The sequence below is a fragment of the Ciconia boyciana genome, chromosome 12 (genome assembly GCF_034638445.1).
Source record: "Ciconia boyciana chromosome 12, ASM3463844v1, whole genome shotgun sequence".
Taxonomy (NCBI): domain Eukaryota; kingdom Metazoa; phylum Chordata; class Aves; order Ciconiiformes; family Ciconiidae; genus Ciconia; species Ciconia boyciana.
Genome location: NC_132945.1, coordinates 12071877 through 12091502, shown reverse-complemented (window position 1 = coordinate 12091502; position 19626 = coordinate 12071877). Strand labels below are relative to the sequence as shown.

At 51.4% G+C, this 19626-nt stretch overlaps 1 protein-coding gene across 1 annotated transcript in view; it reads left to right on the top strand.

Annotated features, from left to right (window-relative positions):
* The window catches only part of FRMPD3 (FERM and PDZ domain containing 3), a 29219-nt gene extending 9833 nt beyond the window's left edge, over positions 1-19386 (top strand). Inside the window, exons 9-11 of the mRNA XM_072876975.1 lie at positions 7702-7846; positions 14747-15568; positions 16381-19386. Of these exons, the coding sequence (XP_072733076.1) occupies positions 7702-7846; positions 14747-15568; positions 16381-19238 (3825 nt within the window). The 3' untranslated portion in view covers positions 19239-19386. The remainder of the gene's footprint in view (positions 1-7701; positions 7847-14746; positions 15569-16380) is intronic.
* Positions 19387-19626: the final 240 nt, after the last annotated feature.

Below are 19626 nucleotides of genomic sequence, written 5' to 3'. Positions count from 1 at the left end.
AGGCTTGAGGAGATCATAAACCATTTGCATTTAGTTCAGGAGGAAAAGAAACGGTGTTTGTCTTATAAATTATTCACTGGGTAGTTAATTGGTTTGTTTTGGAGCTTTTCCATCCTGGGCTTCAGTTTCTGTTTAAAACAGCCCATTTAGGATACAAACCCAGGGCTGGTGCCTCTCCTTTGCTTTCTTTAGCTGTTTACCACTGCAAGGGTGGCAAGGGGGGAGGGACAAATGCTGGCAGGACCCCTGGTAGAGGAGCTGCACAACCTCAGGACAGAGGAACAAAAGCCTCCAGGCCTCTGCTACTGGGTCCAAGAAGGATTTTTATTCCCTGCAATGTCCAAGGGAGCTGCTGCAAGGAAAGGAACAGGTTTCACCTTACAGCCACAGAGGGAGTGGGGCAGGTTTGCTTGGAAATGCTGAGAAAGTTCACAGCATGCGGCTGGGGGCAGGATGGCGCTTCCCCAGCTGTGCTGCAGCGGTGCGGGTGTTTTACAGGATCGTGTGGTCATTCCCACCTGGCAATGTCACCTCTCTGCTGGGGCCATCACTTCTCCGCTCTTCCTTCTGCGCTCCAGACTTGCTGGTGTTTGAGCGTTGATTCTGGAGCTTGTAGATTCGCTAGGGACAAGGTGGTGGCACATGGTGTCTCCTGTGATCTTTATGCATTAAATACAGCTTGTCTTGGTGGTCTGGGGGCCCCGCAGGCCCGCATCTCCCAGGGACTTCCCCCTCCAGCTGCCTGGCAGTGCTGGGACCAGCATTTGAGAGTGGCCAGTGCTTCTGAGCCAGCTCAGATTTGGGCTTCCAGGCGTGCATCTCCCCTCCTCCCCAGCACAGGACTGCAAAGTCCTCTTCTACCTCCCAGCATCCCAGGAAGGGCAGTGTCAGCATCTCCTGCCCAGCATCCAGGCAAGCCCGGCAGCACTGATGGGGTGCAGAGGAGACGGAGGGGCTGCTGCTTGCCATGCTCACCCAAGCTCCCCAGTGCAGGAGGCACAGGGAGAGCTGCTCAGCTCCATGGGCACATCGGAGCCAGCTCCTGACATCCAGCCTGGTGGCTCCACCAGGTCGCATCCCTGGCTGTGCGGCTCCACAGCTCCTGCAGAAGCAAAGGTTTTGTTCTTACTCAAATGCCTTTTCAAATGGAGCATTTCTCCTTTCTGATTTACACAGCTACACACCGCTGGGCTTTTTATTATTAACAGTCTTGACATTGGCAAAAAAGCTGCCGAAGCCCTCTGAATGGGAATGAAAAAGGAACGCTCGGGGGGGTAGTCGGATCGCCTGAGCCTGGACAAGCATCTGCAATTTAACAGAGGAGCTGTCCCAGGCTGTGCCTCGTCCCCATGCCAGGATGCAGGGCAGAAGCCCATGGTGGCTGGCCACTTGCCAAGCGCAATTCAATCAAAGGCATTGGGGTAATTGACTTCATGTCTCCCAGCAGGGCCTGCAGCCAGCCGGCGCTTTAGATGAGATCAAGACTTGACAGAAGACAACAAAGGAAAAATTAATTCAGAAAGGTCCCCAGCTGCTGCTGTGCCTGGAATCTGGCTATTGATGTCGGTGTCCCAGGGGCCCCAGCGTGCTTCCAGCCTGCCATGGAAATAAAAAGCTGACATGCACAGCCGGGGTGCAGCCTTCTCCTCTCCTCCTGGAAGGAGCCAAGTCCTGCCCACTGGCCGCCCTTCCCTCTCACTGGGATGGTGACCCCTCTGCCTCCGAGACTTCCCCACTGGAGGTGGCGGCAGCGGGTGCCAGTGGGCCCACAGCCAGCCCCGAGCCCAGCAGTGCTTCCCCCAGCTGAGTGTGGCAGGGACACTTTGTGGGTGCCGAGGCCAGTGCCATACATCCGTTTGCCAAATTGTAGTCTGAAAATGGTGGAGAGCCCCATCAAACTGACAAAGGCAGGCAAGGCCGGCATTACTCCTGCTCATGCAAGCAATGAACAAAGCCCAGTTCATTTCCTCTATATGAAGAGGGAGGCTTTGGGGTGATGATGGACCTAAAGAGCCTTTCAGCCTGGTTCCCTAAGCTGAATTCATCTTTATTTGCATTAAGCCATTCTGAAACACTGTCATCTCATGGCAGAAAGGGAGGGACTGAGGTTTCCTTTGGCTCAGTACCTGGGTGGGAGGTGTGGATGCAGTTTGCCCCCCTTGCAGAGCCTTTCTAGCGGGACGTAAAGCAAAGCGTGTACCAGCATGTGGTGCCAGCCACAGCGCTACCCATAGTGCTGCCTGCGGGCACCCAGGATAGGAGCTAGCCAGAAACACAAGAGCCAGCCAGAAACACAAGAGTCAGACAACATGTGGAGAGGATGAGTTTCCAAGCCTGCAAAGCCAAATTTGATTTGTTTATTTAAAAAAAAAACAAACAAACAAACAAGCAGACCTCAGGTGTCCAGATGGTGCTGCAACCTTGGGAGTCCTGAGAACTTGCTTCGACAAATAGGAAACATGGAGGATGCCAAAAGCGCCGGCAGGCTCTGGTTATTAGAAATCCCACAGGGAAGAGCATGAGCCCTTTGAGTAGCTGCAGGGAGATGAAAGCTGGCCAGGGTGGTAGCTGCAGCATGATGGGAAGGTGTAGGCTGGACCTGCACCTTCCCCGGGACACAGCAGCACCATCGAAGTGGAGAGAAAGAGACACCTACAAGTTTGCAGTCTATAGAGGTACCTCTCCATCCGCTGTGACGTTTTGTGGGACCGTGCGGGGAACAAGGAGGGCGTTCACCCAGCAGAGGTGGTGGCTGCTCAAACCCGAAGGAAGGAGACGCTGCTGCAGAAACCTGGAGGTCTGCTGCTAACAAAGGCAGGAGGTTTATTGATCAACAAATGGGAAATAATGTTCCTAATCACAAGCAGCCTGGTATTGATAGAGCTGAGTTAATAATGCTTAAAGGGAGGGAAGGAAAGGTCAATGTACAAGTGAAAAATTGACTGCTGTCTCATTAGGCCTGGATGCCTATATTATTAAATATAAACTTGGCAGTGCACCTCAAGTAAACCAGGGAACATAAATTATGTAAATTCATCTCCCACCTTTCTACTGCACTACATTAAAGGAAGCAGGGTAAGACCCAAAGTACATGATAAAGGGGGGAGATTAAAAGGAAATGCACATAAGCTTAAGGGTTCTAGCATGCATAGATCAGGTCATAAATTAAATATGAGGACTGTTAAGATCCTCTAGTATAACCCTGGCCATAAAATTTCCTCCAGACATTCTTCTATGAAACCTTCACCTTTGTCTGAACAAGATAATATCCTCCAGAAGGATATCAAGGTTTGATTTAAAGGCAGGGCATAATAGAAAAAGCACTATATCCTTAATAAGCTAATGGAAAACCCATCTCTCATATCCAGTATAAATGTATTTTGTTTTACTTTCCAGAGAGACTAGTTGCCAAGCAGGAAACTTTAAATGAAAAAATGTCCTTTTCTCATTAGGACTAGAAAATCTAGAAAACCAGTATGAGTGAAAGATCAAAACCTCAATAATTTCAGCCTGGTATTATGCATTTAGATGTAGAAAGAGCATTCTCTTTAAAATTTGCTTCTTTTCATATTGGCATATTACAGATCAGAGATGAACCTTTACCTGTGCATCCCACTAGGAATCTGATGTTTGGCATTTTTAGAGCAGTAGGATTATCCCAGTAAGTTTGCTTCTGTGTAAAACCAGCTTTCGTCCTAAAGGTGCTGCTGCCCTGACAAAAATCAGACAGGCATTTCTGCTCTGGCATCCCTGGGAAGCAGAGCCCTCGGGGCGACCAAGGTATGAGCCCCCGCCACTGTCGCAGGGAGAACATGCCAATGAGGAGGAGGAAGAGGATGGGCTGGTTGGCATGAGACACACTATTGGTGTGTGGCAGGAGGATGACCAGAGGCTTATCCTAGTTAATAACTTGTTCCCCATCGGTGATTAACACTATCTCCTGATTAACAGCTGGGAAAGAGGTAAATTGGTGCCAACAGGGCAGGGGGCAGGTCTTAGAGGAACGACACTGGTTTTGCTCCTGCTGCATCCTTCCCTGCCTTCTGGCTGCTCACAGAAGTCTCTCTGCTCTACCGCACCACCGGGTTTAGAAAACTTATGAAGATTCACGCTCTTTCAGGTTGCTGCCTTTTTGACAGGTCTGGTTGAGATTGAGCAGCAAGTTAAAAAAATTGCAGGGGGAAGCAGAGATGTTGCATAAGCCCCAGCCCCTTGGGGACCAGGCCAATACTGACCACAGGCACAAGCCCTCACTGCTCCTTGCAGGATGTTTCCAAAGGAAAGGAGGTCAATCCCATTTGCTGCAAGACATGGGTATCACAAGGAAGCCCAAAGCACAGATTACAGTCCTGCATTGTTGTTACTTAGAGCAGCTCCCTGCAAAGCTGTCCTGAATTTACCATCTAAAACCCTTAGCAACATTAATTGGAAATTTTTCATGCAGCTGTTCAGAAAGTCACTTTGCTCAACTCACCTGTGCCTGGCTGTCTCTGCAAGATCTCATTTGCCTTGCCTGCGTGCAACAGGGTGACCAAGATTGCCGATGTCTAAAAATAACATCTTTGTTAGCTGCCATCACTGACACCTTCTCTTTGTAGCCTGATTTCCGAAGGAAATGAGGCTGCTGTGATCATTTTGCCTCTTTGCCTCTTGACCCCACAAATCACTTTCAGATCTGTTGGCCACTTTCAGGGAGATGTGGCAGCTCAGGGTGGGAGTCTCAAAGGCAGCTGAGCTGCTGCAATTTTGGCAAAATTACCTAGGTTGGTGGAAGAGAGAGATTCAGTCTTGTACCCCACGTGGGAAGGGGTTACAGCCAGACCTCTGTTAGTGAGCAGCAGAGAAGCCACCGAGGCCAGGGGAGATGCACAGCCCAACTGCAGCAGCTTTGCTCACATCCAGTATCTTTTTAAACAGACAATAATCCATCAGCAGGACACAGACCCCCTGCAGCGCAGGCTCCCAGGCCACGCAGAGCTGCTGGAGCACTGCTGGCAGCATGAGTGGATGGCTTCAAGCTGCCCCTGAAGTGATTTAGTCCCTAATAACAATATTTGAACACTTAACAATTAGAGAACCCTCACGCCACTTGCTTGCCAGGATGTGAGAGTAATCGTTTCTAAGACCCCTCCTAAGCTGTAATGCAACTCCTTAATCAGTATTAAGATTCCTCTTTTTCAGAGCGGAGTGCTACAGTTAACCCCAGCATGCCATGCACCGATTGCTGGAAGCCAGTCTGGAGGCTGGGCTTGCTTGGAGACCTGGCGGGGAGCTCGTGGCATCTTGGTGCATTGTATGGGGTTTATTTGTAGGCAAGAAACACCAGTCGGGCTGGTTGTGTCTTAGTCCTGTCTCCCTTCAGGAGGACCGATCCAGGGGCTGTCTTGCCAGCAAGACCCTACAGTCCCATCTCTGGGTGGGTGGGAGCATCCTGAAGCAGAGGTATCTGAACAAAGATGGAAATAGGGCTGGGTCTCAGAGGTACTGGTACCCAGCTGGGGTACTGGGACTGCATCGTGGGCTGAACGGCAAGCACTGAGAGGGAGGCAGTGAAGTTCCATGACTCTGTGCCACTCAGCCTTGGTGTCCCCAAGAGCTAGCTGTGAATCTCTGGTGTGTGACTTGCACGTGGTGGAAACTACCCCCCTAGTTTTCCTTTTGAAAGAGAATTCTCAACCCACCTTGGCCTCTTCACTTAATCTCCCAGTAGTGGATACTCATAAGCCATTGCCTCCCTCTCCTTGGCATTTGCTTCCTTTCTTGTTTCTAGCACTCAAACCCTCGCTGCTGCATAACAGGGCGGGGGGGAAGCACAAATGTCTCTTTATTCAACAGATGGCTTGAAAAACCCAAGAAGGCTTAGCCCTATGTAAAAGGCACTTGTTTTAAGGATGCTTCATACAGCAGAACTGGAACACATGGTTTCCTTTCATCACTTATGTCAAGACTGGAGCTGGGCTAAGAGGTGTCAACCCCCTCACCGCTGCATGCCTGCCTCCTTTGAGCTATGTGGAGAAACTCTTCTCTCCTTTCTCTCTATCTTGATACTTTCCCTTTGATCTGTGTCATCTCAGTTTTATTTTCAATGATGCAGGAAGAGCCTCATCAAGCAGGCAGGGGCAGAGCCTCTCAGCAGAGCACGTTCACTTGTCAGGTTATTTCTCTTCCACATCGGGTTATTTCTTTTCCTTTCTCTTCCTGCACAGCAGCCAAGGAGGGAACTTCTCTACCCTGGCCCTAGGATGAATCAGCCCCTGCCAGGGGCTGGTGTGGTTTGAGGATCACATGCAGCTCTGCCCAGGGCTGATGGCTTCACACCATATTGAGTTATATGGTCCAGAGCATGATGTGCTGTAAGGCCAGGTCTTCCTTTGCCAGAGTTGGCTTGGTGACTTAAAAAGGCAAGTGTTGAGCAGAGCACAGAACTGGCCAGTGGGTACCAGGAACCTCCTGTGGTTGTAAGACAAGGAAACCAAAATAGCTTTCATGCTTTTCACACTGTGTAGGCTTAAGTGGTTTTTCAAATGGGCTTGGTTTGCCCTGGATGTGGTAAATTAGTTCTTCTGAGTCCTGGAGGGCTGTCAGTGTGCAAGAGACCGAGCATGGCAGGATGGGCAGCCTGAGCCACAGCAGCAGCTAAACATCCCCCAGTTGCCTCAGATAAGCCCTGTACCTGGGTACAAAGGTCCTTTAGGTAGGGGTGCTTTGTGCAAGGGGTAGATGAGGGCTAGAGCTGCCATGCAATAACTTTTTTGAAGGCACTGCCAATTTTTTTTCCATCTCATGGGTCCGCCTTGAGCGGTGCTGGGGGCTCAGACCAAATGTAGACCGCTTGACCAAGCTGTGCTGGCACAGGCTGCTCTGCCCAGCCAGGTCCCAGCAGTGCATGGGACCTCAACGGGCAGGTAAGAGTGGATCCCACCCCAACAGCTTCCCCAAGCTAGCTAACCTTCTCCTTGGGACAAGCCAGGAATCAGGCAGTCACGGTGTCTGCTGCTAGACTGTGCAATGAGGTTATATGTGGCACACAGATCATGTCTGATTTTTTCTTCTCTTTAAAGCAAAGACCTTTTTAGTGTGTGAATAAATGCTCTCCTAAAAGAGAAGACACCATCTGCTCCTAAACACAAGTTTAATTTTCCAAAGGGTTAGATTTAAATAAGATCCACAGGCTCAGAGTGGTGGCTGGGAGAGCCTGTAATGGGGTTTTGCCCCTTCTGCATCTTGCTGGAAGCAGATGTCTTGTTTATGGGAGGGCGACATGGTGCCTGCAATGAAACAGGGGTTCTGGCAGCTGGAGACTCCACAAACTCCCTGAGCTCCCCAGGGCCTGATGGTTAAACTGGTGCTTGCAGGTAGGCTTAGAGCATTGACATGCAGACAAATGATCAGGAGCCAGTTGCACGGGGCCCTGCCATGCAGAGCCTGTGCCCTGCGGGGCTCCACCTCTTTCATCATCCTTAGGGGTGTCAGCAAGTGGGAATTACAGCTGCAGCAATGTGCTTTCTTGTGCACAGTGATTTGTTGGGCTATCTGGAGCAAGGACATGCACCTGGCTGTTTTTTCCTCTGTGGGTACTAAAAGTGCCAGCCAGCTCACCAGTTACACCAGTGCAGGCCCTGACACAACCCCTTTGGAGCACTGGTCCCATGCCAGCTGAGCCATGTGGCCCTCATGCACTTTGCCTCTCTTGCCTTCCAGCCGCTGGTGTTGCTGATGGAGTGGCCTGAAGCCACCAACTTTGCCTGCCTGATCGCAGGCTACTGCCGTCTCCTGGTGGACTCCAAGAAGATGATATTCTCCAGGGCACCCAGCCAGCCACCGCCGCCTCAGATTATCAAGGCAGGTACGTTTCAGCCTCTGCTTTCTGTGCGAGCCCCTTCCCCAGCCTCCCCCTCCTCCTCCCTCCTCCCAGAGCTCTGCAGCATTAGAAAGGAGAAGGGTTTCTCTGGCATCTCCCCTCTGCTCCCATTCCCCCTGCAGAACCAGCAGATCCCCTTTTAACCAGAAAACAAGGAGCAGGGAGGCAAGTCCTCATTTTGGATAAGCTCTGACTTGTGGTGTCAGCTTGGGCCCTAAACACTCACTGCAAGTGTTGTTCTGGCAGCTCCTAGAGCAGATCCAGGAGGTGCCATTTGAAAACACCTGTAATGCTGACAGCTAAATGCTGGGTCCTCACAGAACAGCTTGTGCATTGCCGCAGGGATGCAGCACATGCTCCTTGACCAGCATCCCGGCTCCAGAGACCAACGTGAGTGTATGCACTCAGCCAAGGACTGCGCACCTGCTGCCTTTGGACACTGGTGCCTTCATCAGCGGGGGTCTGGGCTGCACAGGCAGCTCTGCAAGTATGGCTGCTCTGCAGGAAAATTTGGTGTCCCAACTTTTCCAGTGCCCAGCCTGATGCAGGGAGTAGAGCGCTGGTCTGGGCACAGCAGGAAACTAGAACAGCTAAAGGCAGGTTCTGTCCCATCGACCACCAATGCTCTGTTCCTTGAGGATGGATTGCAGGTGTGAGTCACCCTCAAAATGTTCAATGATTCTCAAGAGTGATTTCAAACAAGAGCCAACCATGAGCTACATGCTGTTGTCCATGCAGGTGTTCACATCGAATATGTTTTGTATAGGGATATATAAAATACAGGATTAGTGGCTGGAGACGGGCAAAATACCAACACAGCTGACTCTGGAAGGTTGCCCCCAGACCTCCCAAGTGACACTGCAGCTCCAGAGAGCTGTGACAAGTCTTCAGTTTAGCTGGCAGACTGTCAAAACTGCCTCCTCAAGATGGGACTAGCTGGGGGAGGTAGGAGGAGTGCCGGGAGCTAGCAGGGTCCTTGGGAAAGGACTAGATGCCTCTGAGGTCTGAGGAAGGCACCCGGACACGGACTTAGCACATGTGGGAGGACACACTCACAAGAGGCATCAGGAAAGCATCTGCAGCAACCTCAGTGAATCCAGGGAAAGACCTGGCAGGTGATGTTGGTGTAAGTATAAGCGCATGGTTTCCTTTCGTTTCTTCACCTGCGCCTCTTATTGACAGCTGTCACAGTGCTTTCTGCTCTGGGTGCCCTACAGAAACACATTTAGTCACATTTTGCTATGAGCAGAGGGTGTTTCCAACTTAACTGGCTATCATCAGAGTGGTCCTTCCCTGGGTCATGTCACCCTGAGATGGGCTACAGGGACACATGGGGCACATGGCTGTGGGGAGTCAGAGGAATGTGGTAGGAAGCAGAGAGCATCCCAGAACATCCCCAAGGGCTTGGAGGGAGGCTGGAGGCACCCACAGTTACTGGTCACTCAGGAGATGTCTCAGCATGTGCAAGTGGTGCTTTTCTGCACTCTAGCAACAGTGATAATAGCCAGGATTTTTCCTCTGAGAGATTTGGCTTTGTGAGCATGGTGCACACCTATGCCAGAAGGGATGTTAGATCTTGCCCTTTTCTTGACAGTCTCAAGAAACCAATGTCACTCTGCAGGGGACTGGAGTGAGTGTGAGGGGAAGTCATGGTGTGGGTAGGACAGCAATGGAGCAATGCATCCATGGTCTTCATACCAAAGAGCTAGCCCCTCTCTGGATGGCCTGGTCTATCCTCAGGGGTGCAATGAAAACCTCTCTGACCAGTGGAATGGAACAGTTTCGCTGCAGACCCAGTACACTCAGCCCAGCCACTCAGGCATCCTTCAGAAGGAGTGAATTTAGTGTGTATTGAGAAAACAAAGTCTGCTCACAGTTCTGGTCTTGCTATGGCTGCAGGCTGAGCTGTCAGGAGCTACGCAGATCACAGGGAGCAGGGATTGCTGATCATTAGCACATCTCTGCAGGAATGATAAGAAAGCCCCACTGGGGTGAATCAAGTTAGCCCAGGCTTTGACTTCCCAGGCTGCAGGCAGGCTGTGCCAGAATCTTAAATGTAAAATCAAGCCCTGGCCCATGCTTTTTGCCTTGAAGAAGAGCACATCCATCTTCCCTGAGGCCCATTAAAACCTCCTGCTGAAGTGCAGACATTTTTAGAAATGCACGCTCTGTCCAGATGCTGTCAGTTAGATCCATCTCTCCGCATTTCCCTGCAGAGCCGTATGCCAGATCCTTGCCCTCCACAGGAAGGGTTGTGCCATGCTGGAGCTGCGCAGGCAATTCACCTCTTCCTGCTCCCAGTCAGCCAAGCAGCTCCATGCCCTTGGTTCCTCTCTCAGCTCTTCAGCAGGACCTTCTCCCCCAGAGCATCCAGCAGCTGGATTATGGATTTTAGGGTTTTGGCCCCATTCAGCAACAGGCCCTGGCTTGGCGTAGGCAGCTAGCGAGGCTGTCCAAACGGGGCAGGCTGCTAGCATGACCCATCAGAGGTGTCTGGCTTTGGGAAAGCCTCTGCTTCGGTCCATGCTGCCCCACCACAGCCCAGTGCTGAACGCATGTCCCCAGCTGCGGCAGCCTTGTGTTCACTCACACAGTTGTCATTTCTGAGTACAGTTATGTCCATAAATGAAAGAGATATTGTTTTGATTGAGATTTTAGCATTGCAGGTGATGAACAGTATAATACAAACATGTGTTTAGGGAGACAAATTGTCCAATTTGTTGAGCTAATGAATTTAATTAGGATTTATTTGATTTAATTTATACTTGGTAAGACAGAGCCTGCATCCCCCTGGCAGCCATTCTCAGCACAGCTGCACAACTCAACCTGTAATGCAGACAGATGCCTCTCCTGAGGGCTGGACCACTGGCCAGAAGTTCAAGCAATATTTCAGCCACTTGCCTTGCACAAGGGAGCAAGGGGAGGCTGTCGCAAGGAAATGCTTAACAGCAGGAGCAGAGGGCTCTTTCTGAGCTAGCCTGATCCGATAGCTGTCAGACAGACAGAAACAGTGCATGGATCGTGGGCAGCGAGGGACAGTGGACTGGGGGGTGTGTCTGTCACTTAAAGTCAGCCAAGCTACGTTGGATGTCTCCCTGAAAGGCAATATTGCACCACATTTAGCAGTCTCCTAAGGAAAACTGCTTGGTCTGGCCAACGTTATGCAAAAATGGTGACAACAATTCCTTCTTGCCATATAACACGTGAACTGGCAGACTGAGGCTGAAGGTTCTCGTTTGTGCATGCAGCCAGGCTGCTCCCATTGCCCTCTGAATATGGCTGGTGGCTCGGTGATGTGGCACCTGCATCCCCGTGTCTCAGTGCCTGCTGTGCTGGCCAGCCCTCCTCTGGTTCTGCCCAGCTCTGCCTCCCAGCAACCTACTGGGATCTTGCTTCCTCTCCCTGCTGCTGTCACGCAGCACAGAAACAAGGCATTTTCCCCTGTAGCTGACGTGGGTGGAGTCCAGCCCAGAGCAGCAAGAAAGCTGAGACATTTAGGAAACAGACCTGTCAGGAAAGGTCAATGGAATGTGCTGTGGTTAGTCTAGAAAAGAGACAGGTGGAGAGATGGAGAGGGAAGAATAGGACAATATTTCTGATGTCTAAAGGTTGTTTGTAAAAGGGCACCGATCAGTTGTACTGCTGGTCCATGGTGTCATTGATCTAATTCCTCACAAAAAACAGCTTTAGGATCAATACTTTCTTATCATAAATGGCATAATATTTATCTTCATAAACTTTATATGATTAAACTCTATAGCACGTAATCATTTTGGAGACAATAGACCAAACCACATGAAGAGGTGGCCTCCTCCGACAGTGTGTCATAGGGCTTTTGCTGGCTGCAGTTCAACTGCTTCTAAGAGCTGCCCAGCTACCCTCTAGGTTCTTCTGGCCTCCATCATCGCTATACCCCATCCACACCTAAGGGCCTCACTAAAACACTTTCAACAGCTCTCTGTTAATGGGAATCCAGATTTTATTGATTTAGGAAAAAAAGGCATGTCAGCTTCTTCGATACCATGTGGGCTTTTTTTGAGCTGGCCATCTTCCATGTTCACCATGTAAATCTCTGTATGTCCCTCTCCCTTCTGCCTCTTCTAAGTCTTCCCTTCTCTCATTATTGCAGAGAGGGGTTGATGTCTCGGAGCCAGAAGGTCCCTTGTCTTCAGTGTCAGCAGTCCCCTCCTGCTCTTGGTGGCAACACGCGTGGTATCCCTCAGGGCTCAACCCTTTCCTCTAGAAAGACCCACGCACTTAGGTGGGGAGGCCAAGGCAAGTGTGGCACATACAAAGCTGCCCATGGGAATATGCTCGCCTCCATCACACACACATTTATGAAGATTGCTTTAGTTACAGTTTTCCTGCCTCAGAGGTGGGGTACAGACAAGCTGATCACCTGAAATCCCTTCCAGCCCATGATCTGTTCTAGGAGTTAGTCAATAGGACCCCCTGGGAAACTGCCCTCAGGGACAAGGAAGCAGAACAGAGCTGGCAGATCTTTAAGGATGCTTTCCAAAGCAGAGCAAGATCTCTCGATCCCCAGGTGTAAGAAATCAGGAAAGGAAGGCAAGAGACCAGCATGGCTGAGTCGAGACCTGCTGGTCAAACTAAAGGGCAAGAAGGAAATGCACAGGCAGTGGAAGCAGGGACACTTGCTTCCAGGATCCTGGGAAACTCTGTAAAGACATTACCCAGCCGTGTAGGGATGGGGAAGGAAGGCCAAGGTGTGGATGGAGCTGAACTTGGCAACGGACACAAAGAATAATAAGAAGGGCTTCTATAGGTATGTCAGCCAGAAAAGGAAGGTCAAAGAAGGTGTACCCCCGCAATGAACACGACTGGCAAACTGGTAACGACGGATGAGGAGAAGGCTGAGGTACTCAACAACTTTTTTGTCTGTCTTCACTGGCAACCTCTCTTCCCACACCTCTTGAGTGGACGGACCACAAGACAGGGACTGGGGGAGCAAAGTCCCTCTCACTGTAAGAGAAGATCAGGTTCGTGACCACCTGAGGAAGCTGAACGTATATAAGTCTAGGGGACCTGACAAGATGCATCCCAGAGTCCTGAGGGAATTGGCTGATGTAGTTGCCAAGCCACTCTCATGGCTTGGCATGGAAAAATATCAAATATCTCATTATATTTCATATTTTTCAAATATCATGATATTTGAAAAGTCATGGCAGTCAGGTGAAGTCCCTGGTGACTGGAAAAAGGGAAGCATTGCACCCATTTTTTAAAAGGGTAAAAAGGAGGACCCTGGGGACTACTGACCTGTCAGCCTCACCTCTGTGCCTGGGAAGATCATGGAACAGATCCTCCTGGAAGCTATGTTAAGGCACATGGAGGACAGGGAGAGGATTCACGACAGCCAGCAAGGCTTCACCAAGGGCAAGTCTTGCCTGACCAACCTAGTGGCCTTCTATGATGGAGTGATGACATCAGTGGACAAGGGAAGAGCTACAGATGTCATCTTTCTGGATTTCTGTAAGGCCTTTGATACGGTCCCCCGCAACATCCTTCTCTCTAAATTGGAGAGAGAGGGATTTGATGGGTGGACTGTTCAGTGGATAAGGAAGTGACTGGATGGCCACATCCAACGAGTAGTGGTCAATGGCTCAATGTCCAGATGGAGATCAGCAGTGACTGGTGTCCCTCAGGGGTCCGTATTGGGACCAGTACTGTTTAATATCTTCATCAACAACATAGACAGTGGGATCGAGGGCACCCTCAGCAAATTTGCAGTTGACACAAGCTGAGTGGTGTGGTTGACATGCCTGAGGGATGGGATGCCACCCAGAGAGACCTGGACAAGCTTGAGAAGTGGGCCCATGTGAACCTCATGAGGTTCAACAAGGCCAAGTGCAAGCTCCTGCACCTGGGTCAGGGCAACTCCTGATACCAGTACAGGCTGGGGGATGATGTGATCGAGAGCAGCCCTGTGGAGGGGGACTTGGGGGTACTGGTGGATGAAAAGCTGGACATGAGCCGGCAGTGTGCACTCACAGCCCAGAAAGCCAACCATATCCTGGGCTGCATAAAGAGAAGTGTGGCCAGCAGGTCAAGGGAGGTGATTCTGCCCCTCTGCTCTGGTGAGACCCCACCTGGAGTACTGCATCCAGCTCTGGAGTCCTCAGCACAGGAAAGACAATGGACCTGTTGGAGTGGGTCCAGAGGAGGGCCACAAAAATGAGTAGAGGGATGGAACACCTCTCCTAGGCGGACAGGCTGAGATAGTTGGAGTTTTTAGCCTGGAGAAGGCTAAAAGGAAAAGAAGAGACCTTACTGCAGCCTTTCAATACTTAAAGGAGGCTTATAAGAAAGATGGGGACAGATTTTTTAATAGGGCCTGTAATGGCAGGACAAGGGCTAATGGTTTTAAACTAGAAGAGGGTAGATTCAGACTAGATATAAGGAAGAAATGTTTTACAATGAGGGTGGTGGAACACTGGAACAGGTTGCCCAGAGAGGTGATAGATGCCCCAAGCCTGGAAACATTCAAGGTCAGGTTGGACAGGGCTCTGAGCAACCTGATCTAGTTGAAGATGTCCCTGCTTATTGCAGGGGGTTTGGACTAGATTACCTTTAAAGGTCCCTTCCAATCCAAAGCATTCTATGATTCTATGATTCTATGATCCGCATGTGCAAGACATTTCTTCTTGCACTCATTACTGGCAGATAGGCCCAGCGGGTTGCAGAAGATGGTTTTTCAAAAGACCAGCCAGGTGGCTTGGCTGTGCTGTAGGGAACACGCGTGTCGCACTGCAGTCTGGCATGCCGAGAACACGTGGATGCTTCTCCAGGGTGAGCAGGAGCTTCCCCATGCTGTTTTCCCTTCTCCTGGGTGCTGCTGCTAATGTGCCTGTTGTGGTTTTGGTTTAGATTACATCAACGCACACAACCTCCACCGGCCTGCCACAGCGGGGCACACAGGAAAGAAAGAGACCGGGTTGGTGGGTGGCTCTGCCACCGGCACCGGAGCAGCTGGGGCTCCAGCCACCAGAGCTTCAGACTCGGAGCTCATCAGCTTTTGCTACCTCCACATGCGAGAGCAGAGAAAGGAAAGAGAGAGCAGGATGGATATCAATGAAAACCTGATTTTTTTTGAGGAAACTCGTCCTAGGACTAAATCCGACCCCACTTCCAAAAGCTCTGGCCAAGGCTACAATGGGGCAGCTAATGAGTATGACCCGGATGGCCTTGGCCAAGATAGGCACACAGCCAGGGCCAGGGCGCACACCATAGACACCCACCTGCGGAGCGACACCTCGCACTTCTACTGTGAGTCCTGCCAAGCCAAAATCAAGAGCCAGCTGGCCTCATGCAAGGGGGGCAGGCCTGGCAGCACCCGGGACAATATGGTGGACTTGATGTCGCTTCCCCCTCCTGGGAGTGATGAGGAAGAAGATGAGACGACGTCCCTGCTCCCCGCCATTGCTGCCCCCCCTCCTGGCTTCCGAGACAACAGCTCGGATGAGGATGACCCCAAGCGCCGGGCAGCTGCCCAGAGCCAGGAGCAGGGCCGGCACCTCTGTGGCATCCTCTACGATGAGATCCCTGTCACGCTGATAGACAACGTGCAACCACGGACGGTCCGAGACCATGCCCAAGAGCTGGACGATGCCCTGGTGTCCACCCTGCAGGCGCTGGAAGCCCTGGCTGCTTCAGAGGATTGTCCGCACCCCCCACCACAGCAGACAGCAGGTACTTCAGTGGCTGTGACTTTCTTTTTTCCCTATAGTCTTTCTTTCCTATGGTACATCCTTCCCTTCAGTCTCCTTCTCCCATCCTATATGTGATTGTGGAGCAGCTTCTATAGTAAAAACTAAGTTACGGCAACAGGCTCTAGCAGGAGCAGCCAAGCTGCTGCTCAGAAGATTTCTAAGCTGAGGTGGGACTCCTCTCCCTGACAGTGGCTGAAGGAGTCTCTTGGTTATCCCGTATCTGCCATGGTCCACATTCCACGATGCTGGGGTGATCCACTAACAAACCAGTACTGTGAGCATGAGTTCCTCCCTACTGTGACCCCACTCAGCTGGTACCTTTGGCCCTCAGTCTTCACAGGTTCCTGTTCAGGTTTTGCAGTGTGTGAGCCCTTCACAGGGCAAACCTGCTGTCACATGGGTGTCTCTGGGACCAGCCTGTTGGCAGCACAGTCCTTTATACCTCTTCCCGCCTTGGTTGCCCTACTCACTATGTCAGAGTAGGTGTTGCCCAATTTTCCTTCTTGCTCCAGTCAAGTCCCTGTAGCTCTGCTATCACTGACACTGGAAAGCTTCCCAGGACCTTTTCCTGAGCCAAGAGCTCTTGATGAATTGAGCTAGCAAGCCAGCTCAGTGCTGACAAGTGGTCTCTCTTAAAAGCATTAACTCTTAGATGCGGGAGACTAAAGTTTCTCCGATAAGATGCTGTGTCCTGCATTCCTGGGACCCTCCTGCCTCATGGAGTTCCCCTCTCCTCCACATAGCAGTGTGGTGTGAGTGTTGTCGTGGGGTTTTCTTTGTGTCCCTCCTCAGGTCTTATTGTCCTGGCTGCCATCACTCCTGAGTCATCCTTGGATTCTGGCCATGAAACCAACTCTTCAGAGCTAACTGATGTCTCAGAGATGGTCTCTGCTATGAAGCAGCATCAGAACGCAGCCTACTTCCTTGCTCAACACATCAACAAAGAAAACCTCCTGGCCAGGAAAGACTTGCCTTTCCGAATCCAGAGCTGTGCTGCCCAGGCTGTTCTCACCTCACCTTACCCCCTCAGCCGCCAGGAGCCGAGCCCTTCATTGAAGCCAGCTTTCTCTCACCAAAGCCCCAGCCTTACCAATTGCAAGAGCAAACAGGAGCAGCAGCATGCTGAGCGGAGCTGCACCTTGGCTGTCCAGCCAGTGCTGACACCTCAGCTTAATGAGCAGAACAGGGGGGCTCCAGTGCCAGGGTCCGAATGCAAAGGCGCAGGGCACACAAAAGCTGCCTTTGAGGTATCTCTGCACGCCACAGCAGCCCCAAGCAGGGCCCAGTCACAGGATCTACAAGAGAAGATGCCCAAAGAGGTCCAGCAGAGCTCCAAGCTCCTCCTGGATCAAAAAAGTGGTGTAACTCCAGCCATCATTTCAGCCACTCTGCAGCAAGTGGCAAATGCAAAAGGCTCAGCTCCCCAAGTGGTAGCAGCCTCAAAAGAAGACAAGAACATGAATGGTATGAGCAGCTGTGCATCAGCCAGCAGCAAGCCTTCGAAACTTAAAGGAGGTCCACCAACTGCAGAAACATTATGCAACTGTCAGCAGCAGCAGCAACTCCCTCCACAGCAGCATTGTGAAGTTTCTCCAAGTCCTAAAGAAGCTCATGGCAGTAAGGCTGAAGCTTTCCACCTTGCCTCAGCAGGTGATGAAATGATGCCCGGTAAGACTTTTGCCTCTAAAAGCTACCAGCAAAAAGTGAGTAAAGATGCTCCAGGAAAAGCTGGAGAGCCAGGTCAGAAGGCAGGTGGGGAAGCCACAAGCCTCATCTTTCAGAAACACACAGCTCCTTTAAACCAAGAACAGAAAATGCAACAGGAAAGTTCAGCCAAAAGCTTAAAAGCTGAGAGTAGCAATCTGCACTCTCCATCACCTGGTAGTGCTTTCAGGAGCACAAGCGAGGAACCCAAAGGGCCAATCCAGCTGGTTCCCAGATCTGAGAGCCTGCAGATCAGCACTGTGCCTTCCAAAAAAGTAGAAAAAGTCCTCGAGGTGACCCAACAAGATGCTGATGTCCCGGCTAAACCCAAAGCTCCAAAAGCTCCCTTCAGGTTGAGGAACCTGTTCTCTGCAACATTTCCGACCCGGCTGAAGAAGGAGACAGATGAGCGGCAGGCCCAGCTGCAGAAGGTGAAGCAGTATGAGCTGGAATTCCTTGAAGAGCTACTCAAGCCAAAGAGCAAAGGTGACCTCCCACCACAGGAGTATCTGCACCCTCCTGCCCCTGGGCGCTGCAGCTGCCAGCTAAGGAGCAGTCCTGTGCAAAAAGTCCCAGGGATGTCCAGGGAGCAAAGGCGCAGCTGCGACTGCAAGCGGATTTGCAGGGGCGTGAGGCCACCCCCTAACCAGTTGGTGATGCCAGAACTGGAGAGGCGAGGGAGGGATAAAGTTACCGAAGACCAGAAGCAGGCAGAAGCCATTAGGTTGACAAGCGTGAGCAGCCCTTCCAAAGGCAAGCGGATACGATCCACAAGTTTAGAGTCCAGAGACTACCGGTCAGATCCAGAGAACAGCATGTCCTGTTTGACAACATGCACTTCCCGGGGGGAGTGCATGGGTGCTCCACACTACAGCAAGCTCTTGCGTCGCTACAGTGTCAGTGAAATAGACAAGTCTGATAGGACATCCCTGACCTCTGACATCTACCAGAACATCTATACAACCAAGCAGAAAGGCCCCCAGAAAGAGCCTGAGCCCAGCATCCTTTGTCCTGTTCTGAAGAGCAAAATCCAGGAAGCCTCTGGAGTGGCTGACCCCTCCTATGTCCAGATAGCACAGGAGAAAAAGAACCAGAAGGGTTCAGCAGTGTTCTCTGTCCAGGAGGAGATGTATCCAAGTCCTGCTGAGCTGCGGGATGAAGACATGGAGGATGAGAAGTGCTGCTCCATCCGGTACTGCTTCTACTACAGGAAATGCGATGTTGCAGATGATGGGAGTGAGAAGGATGAGCTGTCCTATTCCATCCCCATGCAGATACTCCCGGGAATGAAGCTGGACAATCAGATGGTCCCAGTCATGAGCAGGACTCTTCAGGTCCTAGATGCAACAGCCTGCAGCAGTCCCAATGACAGTCAGACCCAGGAAATAGATTTAAGGACCTCCAGTTTTGAGGGGAGCTTGGCAAAGATCAACACCCTTCGAGGCCATGCCTACAGCTTTCCCAATGGGTTTCTGCAAGTGCAGCTGGACACCAATGAGCTCCTGACTATCCTGAGGCAGTGCGTGGTGAGCCCTGACGTCCGGGACTGCAAACCCTACATCTCCCAGCTGGCTGAGTACAAACAAGAGCTAGCCCTCAAGTTCAAGGAGTTTCGGGCATCCTGCCGCCGTGTGGCAGCTGTGGACAAGAGTCCCACCCACATGCTCTCTGCCATCACGAGCAGCTTCCAGGTGCTAAGCAGCCTCATCGAGACGTTTGTGAGGCTCGTGTATGTCGTGCGCTCAGAGTCCCAGCGCCAAGAGCTGCTGACAAAGGTGGAGGAGGTGGTAAGAAACTACACCTTCCTCCTGAAGGCTGCAGAGGAGTCCACGGCCAGAACGCTGAGCCACCAGCAGGCGGTGGAGCAGCTCGCCCGCCAGTCAGCCACGGTTGCCACTGTCATGAGCACGCTCACACGCTCCCTAAAGACGTTGATCAATAAGTAAGCCAGCTACAAAAACCAACAAGCCAGTGTGTGCCAGGCCACGTGCTAGTGGTTCTGAAATTGCATAGGTCTGGTGAGGATGCGTGTCTACAGGCCCACATCTACTGGGGTTTGTGGTAGCCAAGACGCTCTTTTATCTCTGCAGAATGGATGGTTGTGTTCGTGGTGGTTTTGAAGGGTAAATTCATGCCCTGTCGCAAGCTGTGCAACCAGCTCGTCAGGGGTCTCAAGCAGCTGCTCTGCTTGCTCTCCCATGCTGGCTTGTCGGTGATGGTACTTGAGGGGCACAGTCACCCCATTTCCACGCTAGTTTGGTTTCATGTGGTTCTGGGCCTCACTTGTGGTTCTGGGCCTCACTTGTGCAAAGACCTTTGTCATGGTGTGTGGTG